This window comes from Euprymna scolopes, chromosome 32, assembly GCF_053919585.1.
Source record: "Euprymna scolopes isolate OS-2025 chromosome 32, ASM5391958v1, whole genome shotgun sequence".
In the NCBI taxonomy this organism is placed as follows: domain Eukaryota; kingdom Metazoa; phylum Mollusca; class Cephalopoda; order Sepiida; family Sepiolidae; genus Euprymna; species Euprymna scolopes.
Window position 1 is genome coordinate 19,992,083 of NC_136513.1, and position 23,847 is coordinate 20,015,929.

At 36.3% G+C, this 23,847-nt stretch overlaps 2 protein-coding genes across 2 annotated transcripts in view; both read left to right on the forward strand.

Moving 5' to 3' along the window:
* Positions 1 to 1,897: 1,897 nt before the first annotated feature.
* On the forward strand, positions 1,898 to 15,224 carry LOC145256240 (uncharacterized). The gene is made up of 3 exons (XM_080114889.1): positions 1,898 to 2,337; positions 10,023 to 10,172; positions 14,886 to 15,224. Exons 1-3 carry the CDS (start codon positions 2,175 to 2,177, stop codon positions 15,035 to 15,037), a joined length of 465 nt encoding a protein of 154 aa, XP_079971015.1. The 5' UTR covers positions 1,898 to 2,174; the 3' UTR covers positions 15,038 to 15,224.
* Positions 15,225 to 21,395: 6,171 nt separating this feature from the next.
* Positions 21,396 to 23,847, forward strand: part of LOC145256239 (coiled-coil domain-containing protein 42 homolog) — a 67,555-nt gene continuing 65,103 nt past the window's right edge. The window contains exon 1 of the mRNA XM_080114888.1: positions 21,396 to 21,548. Within this exon, the coding sequence (XP_079971014.1) occupies positions 21,520 to 21,548 (29 nt within the window). The 5' untranslated portion in view covers positions 21,396 to 21,519. The remainder of the gene's footprint in view (positions 21,549 to 23,847) is intronic.

A 23,847-nucleotide genomic window follows, 5' to 3' on the forward strand; every position in this document is an offset into this window, starting at 1 on the left:
TATTCCATGGGGCATCTCTGATGAGATCCCTGATGGCTTCCCAATCAGCCTTTTTATAATATCTCGTTGTTTTGAGCAATGGCTCTTCAGTTTGGGCTCTGGATTTTAGGGCGATTTCGACCATTATCACTGCATGATCAGCGTTCTTAAGTGGGCTGTTGGCATTCGTTATACAATAATCGGGAATTGTGGTCAGAAACAGATCTAGAAGTGATGCGTGTTATTCTTTCTGGTCTGGGAAACGGGTTGGAAACGTAACAATTTGTGATAGGGAGTGAGATATAGAGAAGCTATGTGTTGTTCTAACCGCTGCGTCTGTGTAAGTAGAGAATCCAAGCCAGTTTCTGTGGTGGGCATTAAATTAATCAAATACATGTACTTGTGCGCTAGTGTCGAGGGAAAGTGCTGTGTCTATGCTGTCAGAGACTGTTTATTATTATTTGATTTAAAAATGGTCAATTTCACCGAATTCGATGACAATAAAAATATGAGAGTGTGAAACATTCATTGATAACCATTTAATCCAGGGCAACGTATAGTCACCTTGCTAGTAATACTATAAAGCCAATATTCACCCGTGCATGGAGTATTGTTGCCACATCTGATCTACCGAGCCACTCATTAGTCTCTCCCTCTTGGACAAGTAATTTCTAATCTAAGAGGTCGTATACTGCCTGTTAATCTTCAGTCTCTTTCGCATCGCCGCAGTGTTGTGTCCCCCTTTTTTAATCACTTTCTATGGAATGTGCCCCGACGAACTTTCTCCACTTGTACTCCCTCAACGTAAATAATCCCAGACTACGCAGCTATCAGCGCCCTTCAAATTAAAGGTACGTAGAGGTTTTCCACGACTTTCCACTGGTAGCGTCTTTATTCAAACCGCTCGCTTTTGGAATTCCTGCCATGCTTCCTGTTTCTTTGACCGTGTCAACGCGCAAAAATCTAAATATTAATTTACTTATCCGTACGTCCAGTATCACAAAAACTATTATCATCGCAAACACTAATTAATGAGAAAAGAATTGCCTCCCTTTATAGTCGCTATTTATCAGTTAAAAATCATTAAGACCATTTTCTCTTCAAAATTGAAAAAAAATGTAAAAACATGGCTGTCTGTTAACGGTTTCAAACTGGCTATTTTATTTTATAATTAAAAAAGTAATGTTGAGAGGAGACTTTAAGTTCTTTTTTATTATAATTTTTTTTTAAAATTAAAAAAAAATGTGCAAGTGAATTGACATTTGTTTGTTTATAATTTATATAAAAAATATTCAAAAAAGAAAACAATGAATTTTCATTAAAAAAAAATATCTAAAATTTGTTAATCAATTTTTCTTAGCTGTAAAAGGTTAAAGAAAATATGCAAAAAGTTATTCGTAGTTATTGGTTTTATTCTATTTTTTATTCATTTGATTTATAATGCGTTTTTAAAATTTTTTAACTGCCGTGGAATTTCCACGGGTTTTACTAGCTTAAATGTAATGCGAATAAGTACCTTGCTGTCCAAATCCCCAACCCAGATTGGCCACCTATAAATCTGGCCTCTAAAAAGTAGCCCATAAGGCTTAAGTTGCTTGAGACGAACAAAAGTAACAAAAAAAAAACATTTTTGAATCTGAATATTCGAACGAACCACAAAACTTCCCCCTCCTACCAACGCATGCAAACTTTACAAAACAGCGACACAGAAACAGAAATGAAAAAATGTAGTTTATTTATTTATTTATTTTGCATAGATTTACGCATCATCTTGTTTATTTGTTTTTTCGTTTGTTTGTATTTGTTTTTGTTTTATTGTTTTGAAAAATCCCAGTTCACGTTTCCTTTGGCGATCATTCCTATCGAAGGGAGTGCTTCGTGACCATATGTTTCCGGTAGAAATTTGCGATTAATCCCCAGTATTGACGTAACGTTTTTCGGGGATTTCGCATCTATTTAAGCAGAGGATACCGCCAAAAGCTAGAAGTCTGCTGCCAATCTCTCTCGCGTGCTAACAGGCAAATATACTTGAGACAACACCGCGAGCTTCCTTTGCTAAGATTTATTTTAAAAAAACAAAAAAAAAACAAGCAATAATTACTTGTTCCAGGAGGTTTTAGCGTAAGCACTTGTCTCTACAGTCGTCAACATCCTCATATTTTTTGGTCTCTTGATACTGTATTATCTGAAAGAAAATGGTTACAACAATTCAAGCGGGCATTGGCCTCAATTTCTTTGGGTTTTTCTTGGATCTGGTCGGTGTAGTAACAACGAATTGGTTAAAAAGTTATTCGCGTCATTTGGGACTTTTCAAAGGATGCTATACAAGCGGCTCATGCTTCTCAGTAAATTACTACGGTAGGTATCCATTTTATTTCGTTTAAGCAACGTTTCCCAAACCATTTTGCACTTGGATAATCCTTAAAATAAATTGCATATCTCAAACTTCCACCCTCTTGCGTAAAATCTAAATTAATGAATATTTGTGTAAAGTTAACACGCGGTAACATGCAAGAAATTTATGACTAAACGTAAAAAAAAAGAATTCTATTGACTGACATAGTGTTCAAGTTCTAAAACATTTTGTAAGATTTTTTTTTCTCAGTGTAAGACGTTGTCGATGACTGCCTTTTTAACAAGTAATAATTGGTGAAAGTTACTTGCTATATATTTTGTTTCTTGTTAATATGTATGTATATATATATATATATATATATATATGTATATTTGTGTGTGTGTGTGTGTGTGTGTGTGTATTGGGGTGGAGAGGGCTCCCGTAAGCCGTGGTGAAGGCAACCTTTCTAGGAGAAGCAAATCTCTGATTTAAAAAACCATAAAGCGGAAGACCATTACCCGCATTAAGCTGGTCTGCAGTTTAATTTGTTGCTGGCTATCTTGCTCTTGCTTGTTGCTGGATCTGAATATTTTGAACCGAGAGAGAGACTTAGCTGTCGTACAAAGCTAAGACTCTGTAACATCATATTTGTATAGATACTCCCTCAGGCATTTGGGCTCATGGATTTTAAATGTCTGAGGGAGTGGCACTCGTCTGACAAGACGTTGCAATCATATATATATATATATATATATATATATATATATATATATATATAGCCAGTAGAGTTTAGTTTCCTAGAGTACATCCAATGAAACAACATGTGTCTACCAAACAATGCTCAATGAGTGAACAGAGCAGGTATATTAAATTTATTTATACAAACATTAATGGCTACATATGTGCATACATGTTTCTGTAATCACCCGCGTTGGGGGACTACATCTTCAGGCCAAGAATTACCGTCAAAAACTGATATTTCAATCAAAAAACATTTTCCTATTTCGTTTGTAAAGTTAGAATGTAACCTGGGTGGGAGTCATAAATTATTATATATATATATATATATATATATATGTGTGTGTGTGTGTGTGTGTGTGTGTGTGTGTGTGTGTGTGTGTGTGTGTGTGTGTTTCTTATATTTTATACCTGTAATGTGTTCTTACTTACGTCAGCATGGTCAGACGGAAGTTCCGTATTATATAATATTTCGGGAAGAATCCCTTCGTCAGATATCTGTTCACAGATATATCTTTAAAAAAAATAGCAGAGAGACCTGACGTTAGTCTAAATTGAATGCAGGTCGACGAATGTTCAAAGCTTCCAATACTTTTATTGTCATTAAAATAAAATCGATTGATTCTCTGCTCTAGTTGAAGACTCAGTGCAGTGCATTGGGACGAAGTTTCATATGCCGCGTCGCAGTGACCGATTCCACAATACATTGTATGCTACATCATACTGTAGAGAACCTACTATTGATTTTATGACAGTATTTTTTATATAATGACTTGAATTAAAGCTTAAAATCCAAAAGTCAAGCATCATAGTTCAATTGTGCTCTAAACAAACATTCATTTCGAACGCGCCCCTATCTTATCAAAGAACCTACCGTTGATTTTATACATCTGGCACTTCTGCTTCTGCGGTGATAAATCTTCTCAGATACACTTGCATGTTCTCGTTCCGTCGGCCACGACTGGGTAGAAATCCTACGTTATCCACAATTCCATTTTAAGTATCGCTTGGGCTGTAGCATATGACATGGTGGATAAAATTCAGTTGTAAATAATACTTTCCTGGCGATTAAAGGTTCAATTCTCAGTGTAGGCAACTCTAAAAATATAATTGTGAATTACTTAGGATTTCTACCCGATTATGACTTACGGAATGAGAGCATGCTATCCCCGTGGATTAAATAAAGCGTTTTGTTCAGAATTCGGTTTCGATTCCCGCGTTGCACAAGAGCCACCTGAGAAAGGCCGTAAGTTCCATCGGCTGAAACAGTGTGTGAATAATACTCAAGATGGAAACAGTAGTCCGAATAATCCAAATAAGTATTGATTTTTTATATTACTTGTGTTGATTGAACTATTGTTCTCACCTTGAGTGTTATTAGTGCACCGTTTCGGTCGAATTGTCCCTCGACCTTCATCAGGCATGTCTGTTGTTGTTTTGAAAAAAAGGAACAAAGTTACTGGCTCTGTACATATTTTCGTATTTCTGTTAGTCATTCTCCATTGTTTTGGTCATTGTCGACTAACTCACAGTCTACATTTAGGAAGAGTTGAGAGACCTGTCTGCAAGATTTCCCAACCAAATTGCCCTAGGAGATCTTTGGTGAGTAGAGCTGTATGAGGACGAGCATTACCATGATGGAAGATGACCCCTTTTTCTGAAGACTAAAGAAGGTCGTTTTCGGGTCAATATAGTTGAGCATATTGCAAAAAAAAAAGAAAAAAAAAAACAAGTGAAGCATGCATGGTCCCCCGTGAGTGTACAGTGAACGAGGCGTAAAAAAAATGACTAAGTTCAGCATTTCGCCCCTATCTCATTTAGCCCTAACAGTCCCCAGGGGACGTCAAATCCTGGTAAAAATGAACAAACGGTGCAGTTTTAGGCCGTAACATATATAAATTTGAGTTCTGCACTATGCAAAAAAAAAAAAGAAAAAAAAAAGGAAATGACAAAGTCCATCATTTGTTCCTCCCCCATTTAGTCCCAAAAGTCCCCATATTTGAATTTGAGTTCAGCCCCATGCAAAACTACTAAATAGACTTACACAGAAATTTTGGACAACTAGTTCCAAAAAAATGGAGTGTTTTTATTAGCCCTAAAAGAGCCCCTGGGGTACACCCAAGAGTTATCGCGAAATATAGACAAACAAAATTATATAGAAATCAGTTAGTTACAACTTTTCGGGAAATTTTATAAAAATCCAAGGCATCCATTTTTTATTTAATAAGCACAAAAGTGTCAATTTTAGCCATTTTAACCCGAAAAGTACCCCCGGGGGGAAAACCGAAGTTTTCCCGGAAAATCCATTCTGTTACTTTTTTTTACTCATATCATGTTTAATGTTTGTGCAAAATTTCAAAAAATTCTGAGGCGTAGTTATTGAGAAAAGTGCGGACAGACGAACGGACGAACGGACAATGGTGAATTTACAGATCCACCCCCCCTTTTGTTGGGGGGGGGGGGACAAAAAAAATAGTGATGATTTTATTCCACAAACCTGTAAAAATGTCTCAGTAGTTGTATCGCACTTTTACCGTCTATGATCCATTTACCCAGATAATTGTATTTTAAAAAAATTTCCTCACTGTTTCCCACAAAAATCATAGAATCAATTTATCAATTTCAAAATTAGAATTACTTTCATCTCTTTTATACGTTAAACGAATTTCTATATAAATATCCAAGTCTCTGAGTTTTATATTTTTACTAGCAGGGGTGCCCGGCGTTGCTCGGGTGTTTGGAGGTGTATGCTGTGCAAAAAAAGCAAACAAACAAAAAAAATGGTTAATTTTTTAAAACTTTGACCCCTATTATGACCCCTTAAAATTTATATTTTCGGGCTCAAATCACTTTATTAAGTTAGATCCAGGTTCAAGGAACCTATATCTAAAATTTCAAGTGTCTAGACCCAAAATTGTCGGAGGAGTTTGGTAGAGTTCTTAAAGGTCAAATCGTTGAAATTTGACCCCTTAACAGCCAAATTTCTGGCTGACACCCGTCACATCGATTTTCCCAAATCTCAGTACCCGGTATTTCAAATTTCGAGTCTATAGACTAAAAATTGACAGAGTTATTGCGTAAGGAAATGTACATAGACAGAGAGATAGACACACAGACACACAGACAGACAGACAGACACGTTCACTTTTATAGATATATAGATTTTCCATTCGTATACAGCTTTTATTATCTCTACTTTTAAATAAAGGAACTTTGCTTGTATGCGTCTGCGCGTGTGTGTGTGTGAGTTCGTTTCCTATGGACTCGAAAATGGCTGGACCGATTTTTATGAAATATCACACCAAGGTACTTTATATGCCTGGTAGTGTCTTATACCGGAATGTCTTCGATAAGTATCGATAATCGAAATAATCCGGTGAAAGAAGGTAAGGCGATTTTGACCAAAGTTAACACCTTACACAGCCTAACATCACAAGTGCATTTGAGAAGGTTTATTACCAAACAAGCCGAAAGGCTCGGCACACAAAATCAACAGTAGGTTCTGAATGGCCCGTTCGAAATGAATGTTTCTGTTTAGAGCACAATTGAGGTACGATACTTGACTTTTGTATTTTAAACTTTAATTTAAGCCATTATATATAAATAATAATTTTATAAAATTAACCTACATATTCTCTACAGTGCAAATTAGACTACAATGTATTGTGATCTAAGTCACTGCGCGGAGGCATGTGAAGCTTCTTCGCGGTGTACCGCGATGGGTCCCCAACTAGAGCAGTCAATCAATCGATTTGATTGAAAAATGTGCGCTTCTACCGATTTTGATGACAATAAAAATATGGGAGTTTGAAACATTCGTTGAGCACTATTCAATCCCCGGCTACGTCAGGTCTCTCTTCTAGTGTTATATATTTCTTATCACGCAAGTCTCTGAGATTTCATATTTCTGTCTTTCCATTCATACGAATATTTTATACGGTTCGTATCTCTGAGATTTGGTTTTTCGACAATTCACATTTCAAATTTCAACTATGATCCATAATTATTATTCATTATTTTGGAGTGCCGAAAAAAGCGAATCCTAATAAAATGCAGAAAGAAAAAGGGTAGCAATTGAAGTTATTTGTTTTTAGCATTCGTCTGAATAGCATCTCAGTGTGAAAATCCGGCGGAAAAAAAGATGTAAAAAGGAAAGAAGAAGACGAACGAACAAAGAAAAGAGGTAGCTTATTATGCCCGTTCGTCTCGCACATCGATTTCTAATATATCATTAAAACCCCGAGAAGCTGTACCCGAGACAATTTAGGCTCAATATTCGGAAAGCGTTTTATTTTTCGGTTCGATTGCTTTACCGAACCAGAAGCTGTGGTCAGGTGTCAGACAAACACACAGATAAATTATTTTTTACTTTGCTAACCTTCTCAAAATTTTGAACCAAATTATTTATTTAATCCGCAGAGTAGTCGGTGGATCTCAAACTGCCGGTTCTCGCAGACCCTTTGTCATTCAATAGTCCTCCGCTACTCTACCATCATTTCCATCCCAGATGTTCGACTAAGCTCCAATCTCTATTCTTCCATGAAACAGGCCGCCATTAGCCGTAAGCGTCCAATAGACAACCAAAACAGCTCAAGACAGCGATCTTTGCATTATGACCGTTGATCGTTGGATCATTATTCTGTATTTGAACAACGGATAATGCGTGGCGACAGGATTCTGGCCTAAAACATCACCATAGTTTTAAATAATAAATTGTTAACTACTCTATATTTAAAAAACATTATAACTCTGATCTAATTACTTCTTATATTCTATTTTTGATCCCTCCCTCCCCCCCCCCGGCAAAGGAGGGATTGGACCTAGCAATTTACTCTCGTTCGTTAAAGTTATATATATATATATATATATATATATATATATATATATATATATATATATATATGTGTGTGTGTGTGTGTGTGTGTTTGCATATTATATTATTATGAATATTTATTCATTGATGTTTATTAACTATTGTTAAAATTTCACATAAATCAGAGGTATTAATATATGAATTTACACGAGGAGCGCCCCGCTTTTAACATGCAACTAAATATGTATACAGACTATAGCGGAATGGGGCCGCAAATTTAATGTCAGTAAAACTAAGCTGCTCTCCTTTAACAAATACAAGACGCCTCTCCAACCCCCTATATCCATGACAAATAGTACCCTACCTGAGAATTCTACCTTTAAACTACTCGGCCTAACATTTGCGGGCAATATAAACTGGAACAAATATATAGAGGACATTGCAAAGGCTGCTGCAAAGAAAGTGGGTTCCCTCTATCGAGCTAGAAGACAACTCATGCCTGACAGTATCCTGTACCTTTATAAGGCCACCATTCGTCCATGCATGGAGTATTGTTGCCACATCTGGGCTGGTGCATCTTCCGACTAGTCTCTCCCTCTTAGATAAATTCTAAAAAAGAGTTGTCAATCTAATCGGTCCCACTTTATCAACTAAGCTCCAACCCCTGTCTCATCGCCGCAATACTGCATCAATGTGCCTGTTTTACAAATATTTTAATGCAATGTGTTCTGGTGTTTCACTTGTTTCACCCCCTCGACGTACTTATCCCCGGCAAACCCGCTTAGCAATAAGATCTCACCCCTTCACTGTTGCTGGCCCTAAATGCTAGAATGCTTTATAGTTTCTTCCCTCGAACAGCTAGACTTTGGAATTCCCTTCCTGCTGCCTGCTCCCTGGCTGTACTGATATGCAGAAGTTTAAATGTAACATAAACAAATATCTTGTTAATCTTTCCTAGGCATGGCCCCAAGTTATAGCCCCTTACGTTCAAGTGGCGAAAATGCTTTGTAAGGGATGAACATGAGTAAAAAAAAACAAAAAACTGAATATAGTAAGACTTTGAACACACTTATCACTAGCAGCCGTGGGACAAAATTGATACAGATTGGTTAATTAATTTAAAAGTATATATCTTGTTATGCAAATAAACAACATATAATATCACACACACACACACACACACACACACACACACACACACGTGTCTGTATAAAAAATAGGAAAAAAAAACGCTGTTTAAAAATACAGTGATATTGGAATTTAAAATTTACTGATTCAAAAACAGACTAGTGCAGGTTATTTTAAATAAATTTATTAATTTATTTATTAAACTCAAATTCGAATTTTACACCGGGAAAATAGCCTTTATCAGAAAAATCTCTATCTCTCTCTCTCTCTCTCTCTCTCTCTCTCTCTATATATATATATATATATATATATATATATATATATATATTATTATTATTATTACTACTACTACTACTACTACTACTACTACTACTACTACTACTATTTCTTTTAGATAACATGCTAGTGGTATTGTTTCGTACGTCTTCAGGTGTTGTAGATAGAGGTTTAAATGTCCGATCCGGTATGTTAGTAAGCGCTTCGTCATGCGCACGTGTATCAAAATAATATATATATATATATATATATATATATATATATATATATATATATATATATATGTATGTAGAGAGAGAGACAGAGAGAGAGACAGAGAGAGAGACAGAGACAGAGACAGGCAGAGAGACAAACAGACAGAGAGAGAGAGAGAGAGAGACAGGCAGGCAGACAGAGAGAAAGAGAGAAAGAGAAAGAAAGAAAGAAAGATAGATAGATTAATATTATATTTTTTAAATATTTTTATTGCATAAATTTCCGATTCAATATGTAAGCTCTCGGTCATGCGCTCATGTGTCAAAATAATAGAGTATATATATATATATATATATATATATATATATATATATATATATATATATATATATATATATATATATATGTATATAGATGATGAGATGCATTAAGTTTCGAAATGGCTTCGTGTAAAGAGTTTTTCTTTTTTCTTATTGATTGGATGATCTAATAAAGTTTACTTAACTTTGAACTGTCACCAGTTATTTCTTATGTGCGTGCATGTGTGATATTTTTCAGGTGCCTACAAGACAATGCAGTCTCTAGCATGTCTTGGATTCCTTCTCCTGCTGATCGTCACCATCATGGCTGCAGTTTACCTATGCAAAGAAGCGCTTCGTGAGAACATTCGTTATAAAAAAGCTCTCGGAGGTCTTATGATTACAGGCGGTAAGTCATTTATTTATATACTAGCAAAGATGCCCGCACTTCGTGGGGGAATTTGCTGTACGTTCGGGTACCCACTTCGCGGGCACTTTTGCAGTAAGTGGATGTTGTAAGAGCAGCAGTTGCTTAAGGTGTTTATAATTTTTTAACTACATCCTGAAGTGACTGAAATCCAACTAGAAACTTTAAATCAAATTGGTTATATCAAAGTTGACACTTATATTGTTACACATAAAGATTGAAACAATTACAAAGAATCACAATTGTTAACATTTTAAATACCATAAGCACATTTTTTTTATCAAAGATATAGCAAAAAAGAGCCGTATTAAATATGACCTTAACCTTTGGTCTTAACCTTGAAAATTGTGTGCACCATCTGTAGGTGGGAGACCATCATTATGCCAGGTTTGGTTATGATCGGTCCAGTGGTGTGGCTTGTAGGAGAATTGTACACACAGATACACATAGGCTACTACTTATATAGAAAAAAATCAAACTGTATATTGAAATTTACAATCAAATTTATTATTCGACTGAATACTCCAAAAAATAATTATACTAAGTCCTTATTCCGCTGAGTTTCAAAGAATGCTGTTCTTGTTATTCTTCTAATAAGAGGACAGAAAGAAATCAGCAAATTATATTTGTAGCAATCCTAGAATTTGCTGGCTACAGCATTAAATGAAACTGCAATTTATTATAGTCATAAATTGCAAAAATGTACATGTCCTTAAAAAATAAACTTTCAGCTTGCATGAAGACTCGTTCAAAGGCGAAAATAAATCATTAGAAAGAATCAAGTCACAATTTAAATCTAATTGATTAGAATTAGTGCGGTTGGAAAATTTTCAACGCAGCTGAAATTATGGAAATTGTTTTTGCCGACAGCGCAGTATTCCAAGATAGGTTGATTCCCAGTCGACTAGGTTCGAGTAATAAAGATGGATAGAAAAACCAACATGTCATCCCCCATGGTTGGCTTAATTAATATATATATATATATATATATATATATATATATATATATATATATATATATATATATATATAAAGATTCAAAGTAAAAATCATGACAGTAGTGTAATAATGATCTATTGACCGAGACTGAGACTGCTTAGGAAACTGAATTTATGTCTTACAAGTGCTTCCATTCAATCATCATCGTCATCGTCATCATCGTCGTCATCATCGTCATTGTTATCATCATCATCGTCGTCATCATTATTGTCATCGTCATCGTTATCATATCGTATGATTCATAAGATTGTATTGTCGATATTAGTTTCCCCGATATTTTTCTAGTCAGAATTCTTTCTAAACAAAAAGATCGGGTACTTACGGGGTTGAGGGGGGGGGGAGCACGTAAAGCTTGCTAACAACCTAAACGAAAGTGTCGCGATGTGGAACGTACTGGATTTGAACTTGGAATACACAGGTCGTTAGCCTGTGTCGTTTAACCATTTGAACATCGTCACCTCCTGCTTCTCCGCTTCAATTCAATGAAGAAATATCTCTATTTTCACCACCAATACGCCGGCAGGTTCGTTAGTTCTTTTTACGTCACGATTTCATTAGTAGGAAAAGTAGTAGGTTTGCTGTAAAGAAAAGAAAGTAAGAGTAGTGGGAGAAGGACACTCGGTATGAAGAAGTGGAAGTTGGAGGACGATATTTCTGGTTGAGTGTATTAGTGATAGAAGAAAGGGAGAGTCGGAGGGCGATACTTCTGTCTAGGTGTTATTAGTGGAAGAAGTATACTCCGTAAGAAAAAGAGGAAAGGAGGAGGATGATGATACCTCTGGTTGGGGGGTACTAGTGGTGTTACAAACCAGGTGTATATTCCGAATGTATACGCGTATCTTATATACGACATATCAACCTTTTACAAATGGACACATTTTTATATACGCACATCATGACTCGTTACATACGAATGTATACATTATCTTTAATCGTGTATGTATATAATTCTACACACCGTGTCATCTTAGTGTTGTGTATACACAAGCACCAATGCGTTTCTTTTAAATTTATGTATAGTGTACATACTTCATTTTCATGGGTGTATATCATCTATGTAACGTTTTGCCGTTGTTTATCGAATGTTATATATATGTTGAGAGTGCGTGCGGGCGTGTGGGTGGATGTTTAATATAAAGAAACTGTTCACTGTGAACGCGACGAATAAATATTAACGAGAGACAGTTTTAATAACCCCCATTCACTTACCTTTTGTTTTACCCTTAATTTCTTTCGTGGCGGCACTCGTTTTGGAGACGCAGAATATAAGCACTTCCATGCGAAGCAGTAACTCTAAACTTCTTGTTAATGTAAATAACATGTGCGTATACATTTAAAGAGACGCAGTGGCGTCCGGAAAGTAACACAACTAGTAAGCCAGAACCAAGGGAAGAATGGAGTGAACAAAATTTGATTAGTTATGGAGGCCGTTTATGACGAATAATTTTCTGACATTGGAGTTGAACTCAGACTTGATTATAATTTAGCATTTTTATCCATTGCGCTACAGTTTCTCGTAGACAGTACTCAGAATAATTAAAATAATTGAGCTTGTGAATTTACAGTTTAAAAATCTCGAATGAATTCAGAAGACACTGCAACAACCACAAATGGATTTATTTTACAAATAAGTTATCACACATCAACGCCAAAAGCCACTAGAGGACAAGAGTTGATCAAATCGATGGATTGTCAATTGAATGAGGACAAATAATATGAGGAGATTGAAAATGAGAAAAGAGATGAAGAATATATGATTACTTATGAGGGCTGTTTGTGACAAGTATTTGCTGACATCGGATTGGAAGAAGACCAAGTTGTAGAATGCAGAGTAGCAGTTCTATGGTAATGTGTTTAATAGATGAGAAGTTCTTTGAAAGAAATTCCATTCATGAAAATCTGTTTACTGTTAAACACACGGGCGAAAAAAAAAGAAAGCATAGTGCTTTTCAGTTGTGATAGCAAAACAAGTTATTGTATTAGAGTGTTTAACAAAAGATTGGAGATTAATCGAGCATCTTCCAAGAAAGTTGTTTTAGTAGTCACAAGTTTAAACATTCATAGTATAAATATATGCGTATATGAGTATTTGGCAGTGTAGCATTCTGTATGTGTGTGTGTGTTTACCTTGTCCTCGTTAGTGTGTGTATATGTGTGCGCAAGTTGATGAAGCTGGTCATTAGATCCTTTTCTTTTGCGATTTGCCTATCTCTCAGCCGGGGGAGTGAATGAAGAGCCTATGTTTTGATGCCTTTCTGCACGGTTAGTAGGGGATGAACAATACTTGATTACTTATGAGAACGATTTATGAGAAATATTTGTTGACGCTGGTTTGTAAGGTTACCATGTTGTAGCCTGCAGGGAAGCAATCTCGTGATAATGTATTGCATAGCTAAGTTCTTTAAAAGAAATATTCATATCAAATACAACAGTAATGACAGTTAAATAGCATAAAATATAACAGATGTAATAACAAATGTAATGCAATTCATATCAAATATGACAGTAATGATAGTAATATAAAAATGTAATCATATTACAGTAATGATAGTTGTTATGTTTGACGTTCATCTTCGTCGTCAACTGTTATGTTTGCAGGTTGAACCAAATAACGTATAAGGCAATACAAATGAAGACTCAACAAACAAAGGTAGATCAATAAGAAGTGTATTAGAAAAAGTATATTTACAGTATATTTACATAATGGTTGTCGGGTAAGAGAGTCTTGGCTGAAGAACATATCTGCTTTCGGCTCGGCCTTCGGTGGCTTCTGGTTAACACACACTCAAACTAACCGAGTCTTGTTATTTATGTGTAATATTATCCACATATGTAAATGAGTGGGTGCCACCACAACAATAGTATATAAAAATTTAATGATATTCATATCAAATATGACAGTAATGATAGTAATATAAAAATGTAATGATATTCATATCAAATATGGCAGTAATGATTATAATATAAACATGTAATGATATTCATATCAAATATGACAGTAATGATAATAATATGAAAATGTAACCATATTCATATTTAATATTATAGTAATAATAGTAATCTATATCATTATAAAACTGTGTGGACTTTGCTCCCTTGCTTGAATGTTGTCTTCGACGATCGGGCGATTCCATCTTTTAAAAACAGGATGCCAGAATGGTAAAATATAAAGGTAACTGCAGATTATCTTCCAAATTTTCGGATTCTCACCATGTTGTATCACATTTTAATTCATTTTGGTGGATTGATTGCTGCTATTTCTTCTGATCAGTTAAGGGCATAATAGATTCACTAATTGATATAATTATTAATTGATTGATTTTTCGCTACGAGACAGACACTGTCAGGAACTGTAAGGATCAATTGATAAAAAGGAATAAAATATAAAATTGTCAACATCATGTATTTTGGAATATAATTTTTGTCATTTATTCTATATATTGCTCTGTATTCACATTGAGCTTCTTATATAAGGATTGATATATAATAAGAAAAAGATATTTCTACAGAAATATATATATATGTGTGTGTGTGTGTGTGTGTGTGTGTGTGTGTGTGTGTGTGTGTGTGTGTGTGTGTGTGTGTGTGTGTGTACTACATAGGAAATTTATTACCTTTTTTAATTTATGTTAATATAATTACTATCATATTTTATATTGCCATCGTTATTTTTTTTAATTTTATCTTTTCTCACAGGCTTGCTCACCTTTCTTGGTGCAATGCTCGGTGTCGGCGGCAGTCAATTTAAGCCATCTTGGTCGCTCGGTGTGGCAGCTACTGGCGGAATCATCAGCTTTATCTCCGGCATTCTAGTCCTGATACCTAACCAATCGATGCCTGTATCATAGGATGGATACATGCCTTATTCGAACGAGGGTGCTTTTTCTATGTACAATAAATTTGTCTGTTTGTAATATATTTTCGCTTACCTTGTCTAAACATGGACGCCATACAAAGAAGATTGACACAACTAATAAAAAGAGTAACAGAAATTAGATTAAGTTTTATAATAATAAATAATTTAATAAGACTTTATATGTAGTATTGTATTCATGCTTATATATATGTGTATGTGTGTATATGTGTACGTGTGTATATGCGTGTACGTGTGTGAGTCTATGTGTGCGTATATGTGTATGTGTGTGCATGTGTATGTGTATATGTGTGTGTGTGTGTGTGCCGGAACAAACACACGAGATTTCTATGAATTTTCTTTCTTTTCCCTCTTGCGACATTATATCATCATGCATTTTTTCGCTCTAAGCAAAGAATTTCTTTTTTTTTTTACTGAGGAGTATATGCACAAAAAGAGTCGGTATTGACATAATAATAATTGATTGTTCTTGCATTCTGAAACAGATATGGAAAAATGTACCGAAATTTTAGCATGCTGGAGGAGCTGTTTTGCATTAAAGATAAGGATTCGTATTCTTATTCTTATATATATATATATATATATATATATATATATATATATATGCGTAAACCTCAACGATTCCATGAACAAAGCTTCTTTTTTAGAACTTCACACCTGTGAAAGTCTCTTCCATTTGCCTGCTTTCCGTCTGCCTATAATATGGTCGTCTTCAAGTTTAACGTAAACAAATACTTGATGAGCTGTTCCCCTTAAGTAATCGAATTTACCAAATTTCAATAAACAATTACCACCACATTGCCCCACTGACCACTGTACACTTATTAATCTTTATCCTCGAGTGGGCTCTGCAGTGACTCCTTTCTAACATATATATATATATGTATATATATGTATGCATATATACATTCTTTACGCTATATACTATATTCTATACACACGAACACACGCAATTCGTATGAGCATAAACGCATTAGTTTAAAAATATGAGAGTTACTCCTCTTTATTTAGTGCATAATTTGTCTAAAAACTGCCCCCCCCTTTGAGGAAATCGGCGTCAATTAAGGCTCAAAGAATTTTTTCTAAATTTTAAACATTATACATAATAGCCAATGTCCCCCCCCCCCAAATACCAACTTTATCTGTATTTGCTTTGTCGTTTTTCAGTTTTAGGTAGACATGAAAACATGCACGCATACATGCAGACAACTAACTTTTATATAATGGATAAACTATGTTTGTATAAATAAAGGAATTCATATAATAAATAATATTCATAGCAAGAATAAAAGATTATAGTAAAAGAAGAGAAAAGGTAATTCTCATTTCATATCTATTAAGCTTGAATTGACTATTAAAAAGAAGTAGAAGAATGTTGAATAGATTACACGCGAAAACCGCGTAAAAGAAAAGAGCGAAAACGCTTGTATGAAGAAAATTTCATAAATGAAAACAGTCCATTAAGACCGGAAGTCGTACAAAATAGTAAAATAATAATGAAAGGAGTACCTATTTACAATGCCTCCCCACGGGACAAAGTTAGACACCAGGGTCGTTTTTTAACGTGGAGAAGAGGTACAAAAATAAAAAGTTGTCTCAGTCGTGAAGGATTTCCCCTCCACTAACAGAGAACGAGAAATGGAAGTGCCGCATCTGAAGAACAGATGGTATTTATTTGCTTCCCCACCGAGCAAATTAGGCACAAGGCCGATTTTTAATGTGAGGAGTGAAGGGGAAATGGGGACCAACTCCCCGGGGAGTAGGGGAGCTGGATAGTGACAATTGGTATGAAGGGTTGCCCCTACATTGACCAAAGTCTTATATGTGGAGTTGCCCCCACATATGGTCTTTGCTTGCAGTATCTGCCGGAACAGATGGTATTTATTTGCTCCCCCACCGAGCAAATTAGGCACAAGGCCGATTTTTAATGTGAGGAGTGAAGGGAGGGGGAAGGGAAAAAGGGGACCAGCTCCCGAGAGGTGGGAAATGGGAGCTGGTTAATGGTCAGGCATGTGGGGTTGCCCCCACATCTAGTCTTTGCTAGTCATAGCTAGTCATAGCTTGCAGTATCTGCCGGAACAGATGGTGTTTATTTGCTCCCCCACTGAGCAAATTAGGCACAAGGCCGTTTTTAATGTGAGGTAAAAACCAGCTCCTCTAAAAGTAGGCAAAAAGGGGGCACTCTGGTTACCAAAAATAATAATTGTCCCAGTATAGAGGGTTTCCCCTCCATTGACCGGTACAAATTATCTTAAGTGCAGCATCTGCCGGAACAGATGGTATTTATTTGCTCCCCCACTGAGCAAATTAGGCACAAGGCCGTTTTTAATGTGAGGTAAAAACCAGCTCCCCTAAAAGTAGGCAAAAAGGGGGCACTCTGGTTACCAAAAATAATAATTGTCCCAGTATAGAGGGTTTCCCCTCCATTGACTGGTACAAATTATCTTAAGTGCAGTATCTGCCGGAACAGATGGTATTTATTTGCTCCCCCACCGAGCAAATTAGGCACAAGGCCAATTTTTAATGTGAGGAGTGAAGGGAGGGGGAAGGGAAAAAGGGGACCAGCTCCTGAGAGGTGGGAAATGGGAGCTGGTTAAAGGTCAGGCATGTGGGGTTGCCCCCACATCTGGTCTTTGCTAGTCATAGCTAGTCATAGCTTGCAGTATCTGCCGGAACAGATACTACACTTTGATCTTGACCAAAAGGCCATAATAATAATAAAAATAATAAAAGGGGTAAACGATCAGATAAACGAGCAGATAATAAATAAACGTGGATTTATAAGACCAAAAAAAATCGAACCGTGAAACAACAACTAATAAAGATGAGGATAATAGTCCGCAATAAATAAAATTAATAAATAATACTCATCTCAATAATGAATTCTAAATAAATAATATAGATTACGGGGAGGTTTGAGAATTTTAGATCAAATACTTTATAAAAAGGACAATATAAGGTGATATAATTGAAATTTTTATAAAAAATAATGGCTTTATCAACTAAAGTAGACATTTTTTTATCTATTGTCAATGAATATATATATATATATATATATATATATATATATATATATATATATATATATATATATAATTCAATTTTCCTCACAAACAAGGCACAGTGCCACTTTCAAGTAGGGGGGCTACTATCAGGGACATAAGTTGCAGGGGTATTATGAAGGGAGATGAGTAGCAAGATGTCTGTTCACATTATATTTGAACTTCTGCATGTCAGTACAGTTGGGAAAGCAGAATCCCGGAAGGGAGTTCCAAAGTCTAGCAGTTTTGGGGAAGAAAATATTGGTGTAGAAGGTTTTCTTACACCTAGGGATTTCTACTGTGAATGGGTGGGATTTAGCTGCTTGTCGGGTTTGTCGGAGGTATTAATGTCGAGGGGGCATAAGTGCTTGTAGTTCGTCAGAGCATTCACCATTAAATTTATATATATATATATATATATATATATATATATAAATATATATATATATATATATATATATATATAGTCTTAGTTAGTTTTTTTTTAACCTTTAAAACTATATATAAAAAACTTATTTAATTTTTATATTTTCTTCATTCGTTAGAACACCAGTTAGTCAGTAGTCATTTAATCACCTGCAATCACTGCATCAACTTGTTCTCTCTCGAATTCACAATAGTCCTTATGTTAATTTAAGAGGTTATCAGTTGTTTACCATAAAACACCGTTTCGGGGATTTAAAAACAAAACAGTATATTAAATCATGGCTCCCCAACAGTGTTGATCAAACACTACCTCCCTTAATCACAAGAACAAAAAATCTTTCAAATATTGGATCTAATTACCTGCTCTTGATTAATTTGGCTAACCCATTCATGTTATAAAAATGTTTTCCTTACCTGTGAGATTCGTCCCTGTCTCCAAATTCAAAATGGATATGTATTTTTAATTTACAAGTCAGTTGTATTTATAAGATTAGGATTAATCCATTATACTACTTATAACCGGTCACCTGATTGCACCAGGGGATCACCACAATCTTTAACACATCTAGGTATTATTAGTACTTTATATATTTACATTCTTATTTATTTATTTTTAAATAGTACATTTTATACATTACTATATATAAATTATATATACGTATGTGTGTATGTGTGTGGTATGTTTATTTATACAAAGTTTATTGGCTACATATGTGCACACATATTTCTGTTGTAATTCTTTATTCCTTTAGAGAACCAGCATGATTGTAAGAAGATCTATCCTGGGTACGCTGATTCTCCAAAGAAACTGTAGCAGAAACATGCATGTCCATAGTAACCAATAATGTTGATATCAACAAACATGCTACAATAACGCTCTACTTGTCATTGAGCATGTTTTTGATAACAGCGGATTTTCAGTAGAGTAGGCACACACACACACACACACACACACACACACACTTCATTTCAGTTGCAGATATGACTCTAAGAAAGAATTCCTGTCAGGAATGTGCATCAGAAGCAGAGATGTAGCATTGAATTCCTAGCAAAAGTATACTGAGAATGTGGTGACTATGTAGAAAAATAAATTCTGGGGCACAAAACGTCGCTCGTTTTAATAGTATCACTCCCGTCTTCGTAGCTCTTCAACTTTTTGAATTAAAAAAACAGGAGGGTTTATTTTGAACCGACCCTCGTATATATATATATATATATATATATATATATATATATATATATATATATATATACGAGGCTCGGTTCCCCACCCCCTACCTCTGCCTAAATCTAAACGCAGTCTCCATGGGAAAGGCTTCTTTCCCAGAACTGCCTGCTTGTGAAACACTAATCCGTTGTCCTGCTTCTCGGTTGAACACAACATGGTAGCCTTCAAATCTAATGTAAACAAGTTCTTGTTGAATCGTCCTCATAAATAATCAAATTCTACCCAATTCACACCATTAACGATTACTACACTACCACCTTACATTCATTGACACTGACCCTCGAGTAGTTTCGAGCCTTGCTAAGTGGTGATCCCCAAGTAAAAAAAAAAAAATTGAATGTGAGAAAATACAAGTCCTGCTGCCACACTCAGGGTCTGCCACCGGTCACCTGATTGAACCAGGGGATCACCACAATCTTCAAGCCAACTTCGAAGATGTGAGGTGGCATGATGTGACCTTCACTTGAAACCACACTAAGGATCATAACCGAGTCCGAAAACTTTATTCACATCATATACGCACGTCCCTGTTATTCGTGGCAATCCAGCGATGGTGGTGTTGTCATAATTTGGATCGGTAAAGAGCATGATTTGTAACGCTGCGCATCTTCAATCTCGGTCGTTGAACATTGTGTCACTTTCAGACATGATAAAAGGCTCCTATCGCTCTTGGGATTTGTACGCAATTGGCCAACTAGTAGATGGTCTACAAATAAAGAAAAGAAAACCGGTTTTCATCATACGGAAATGGAATCATGTCGTCTTTTCTAGGACGACAATTCTATCGTTCAACCTGTTTTGTAATTCTTATTGTTTAGCAAAAAGGAGGGGATCGAGTACCTGTTTTTTTAGTCTTCAGTATAACTTGACCGAGGATTGAAGGTTGGTCTCCTGATTCATGCGTGAACACTAACTACTGGAGCAAGTAGATTGTAATAGTGTGTAACTGTGAATGATTTAAAATGCTACCAAATGCAAAATGAGTTGCTCTTTTGTAATTTGTAGAGTTCCATGTGGACAAAAAAAAAAAAGAATCAAGAAAAAAGAAAAAAATGGCCGTTTTTTCACTTTATATGCTTGCGATATTTTCATCTAATATGCAAATGAGATGCTTCCGGTTGTATATATAAACGCCTGCTTTTACAGAGACAGAGTTAATTTTGAATTTGAATGTCAGAGTAGCGAGTGTTGTCAGCAGTGCGTCGTGTTCTACAGTTGAGCTTTGACAATAGAGTGTTGAGATTTGGAGTTGAGATTTTGATAGCAATGCGTCGAGATTTGGAGTTCAGTTTTGACAGCAGAGCGTCGAGATTTGGAGTAGTAAGTTTTTGGCAGCAGTGCGTCGAATTTTTTAACCACACAGTGCACTGTTATTTCTACATCTGAGATAGATAAACATTACCGCAGTGACAGAATTACAAATAATATAAGTCTAGACTTATTGTTATCAAGTACTCCACCCAAACCCTGTAAAAATGACTCCAAACAAATATAAAAGATGTATGGATCAGAATAAAGATCTAAGCGTCATAACCAGCAGAGACACTTTTGATAGTCTCTAAAAGAGTGCAGACGCACGTATGGAAGCTGTATACAAACGTCGAGCCGTGTGCAAAGTGACGTCACGACAAGGAAAAAGAAAAAAACTATAAAAAGAACGTATGCACGATCTGACGAGCACGTTAGAGAAGACAAGCATATTAGAGACGATGGTGACGGCACAGCCGTAACGAGAAGTCCCGCATGGCGGGAGAATGAGGAATGAAGGTCTTTTCTAAAAACCTGAAACGGTGAGTTGAAGTTCTTTCCTTTTTCTTTATCTCTTTTACAACTGAGTCTACAGCGTGTTGGGTGTCGAGTCTGTACATGTTAACGCGTGTGAAAAACGGGTATTACATTACAAGTTGACATGGGGTCGACATCCTGCGAATATAGGCCATTCTTATTTCAAGTGACAGAATACATAAATATGATTCTTTTACTCAACTACACCCCAAAGAAGGCATATTGCCACTTGGTCATAAGGTGCTACTAATTGGGTTCATACCTAAGAAAGATTAACAGAGTGTTGGTTTACATTACATTTGAACGTCTGCATGTCAGTACAGTTTGGAAAGCAGGCAGCAGGAAAAGAATTCCAAAGTTTAGCTGAGAAGAATTTATTTAAGTAGAAAACTTTCTTACATTTAGGGACCTCAACGGTGAAAGGGTGTGATTTTGTTGCTAAGCGTGTTTGTCGAGGATATGTACGTTGAGGGGCACAAGTGCAATGAGTTCATCATACTTTTAAAACAGGCTCAGGAATGCAACATTGCAGCGATGGGACAGGGGTTGGAGCCTAGCTGACAAAGTGGGACCTATTAGGTTGCAGACCATTTTTTAACCCTATCCAAGAGGGGGAGACTAGTGGTAGATGCACCAGCCCAGATGTGGCAACAATACTCCATGCATAGAAAAATGGTGGCCTTAAAGAGGTACAGGATACTCTCATGTGTGAGCAGTTGTCTCGCACCATAGAGGGAGCCCACCTTCCTGCAGCAGTCTTTGCAATGTTCTCGGTGTATTTATTCTAGTTCATATTTCCTGTGAATGTTAAACCGAGGAGTTTGAAGGAAGAATTCTCAGAATTTACAGAATTTACACAGACGTATACACAGACATAGCTGGTAGCACAACACCTAGCTTCGCTATATCCCATTCCCTATCTCAGACGGTTACATTCCCGACACGTTTCTCAGACAAGACCAATATGCCTCACTTCTAGATCTATTTCTGACAGCAGTTTCCGATGATTGTACAACAAATACCCACAGCCCACTCGGGAATGCTTATCACGCTGTGATAATGGTAGAAATCACTCTAAATTCTCGCCCTAAAACTGAAGACCCGCTACTCAAAACAATGAGGTATTACAAAAAGGTCGACTGGGAAGTCATCACGGAACTCATCAGAGATGCCCCATGGCAAAATATCTTTTCTCTCCCAGCTGAACAGTGTGCAAATGGGGCCACTGAATGGGTAAAAACTGCAACTGAGGCACATGTTCCCACACGGAAATTCTATAGCAAACCCCGCTCTCCTCAATGGTTTACCTCTGCTTGTGCAGCTGCTATTGCTCAAAGGTAGCATGCGTTCCGCAGATTCAACCGACATAAGCCCAGTTCAGACATAAGTATATAGAAGCCAGAAATATTTGTAAGAGAGTAATAGCGACAGCTAAGACAGATTACACTAAAAGCACCAGGAAACGCATTGAAGCACAGAAATTAGGAACCCGTGATTTTTTGGAAAATCTACAACAGTGTAGTAAATAATGGGCAGTCAATGATTCCCCCCCACTATCAAACAATCATGAGGTTGCTTGCACGGCAACTGACAAGGCAAGTCTGCTTGCCAGTCGGTTTGCCTCAAACTTCATACTGGACCCGATACACCACTCCCCCCCCCGACTTTCCTTTGCGGACAGACACCACACTAGACGATTTGAAAATCACCCCTTATTAGGTGCATGGTATCATAAAAAAACCTAGACACCTCAAAAGCATGTGGACCAGATCTCATCACGGCTGTGCTAATAAAAAAAATACTCTGCTGAGTTCTTTTCAAACTTTACAATAAATGCCTTAGCCAATCTTGCTTTCCTGTCTGCTGGAAAACCGCTTCTGTGGTACCAGTCTTCAAGAATTCTGGTGAAAGAACTGACCCACTAAATTATTGCCCCATTAGCCTCCTCCCACTTTTCGCTAAAATATTTGAGTCCTTAGTTAATCAATCCCTAGTTCAACACCTACCAGCTAATAACTCCTGACTGACAAACAATATGGATTCAGGAAAGCCAGCAGATATCTTAACTGTAGGCTCTAAACGTATATACTGTTCACTGGACAAACAGGGGAGGGTAGAGCGATAGCCCTTGATATATCTAAGGCGTTTGACAGGGTATCGCATGAGGGTCTTCTCAGAAAAATTAAATCATACAGTATCACTGGTAGAATACTTAACATAATTAAATCCTTCTTAGATAAGAGAAAAATCCAAGTTGTCCTCAACGGCCGTACATCTAAACAATATGATATAAATGCAGGAGTA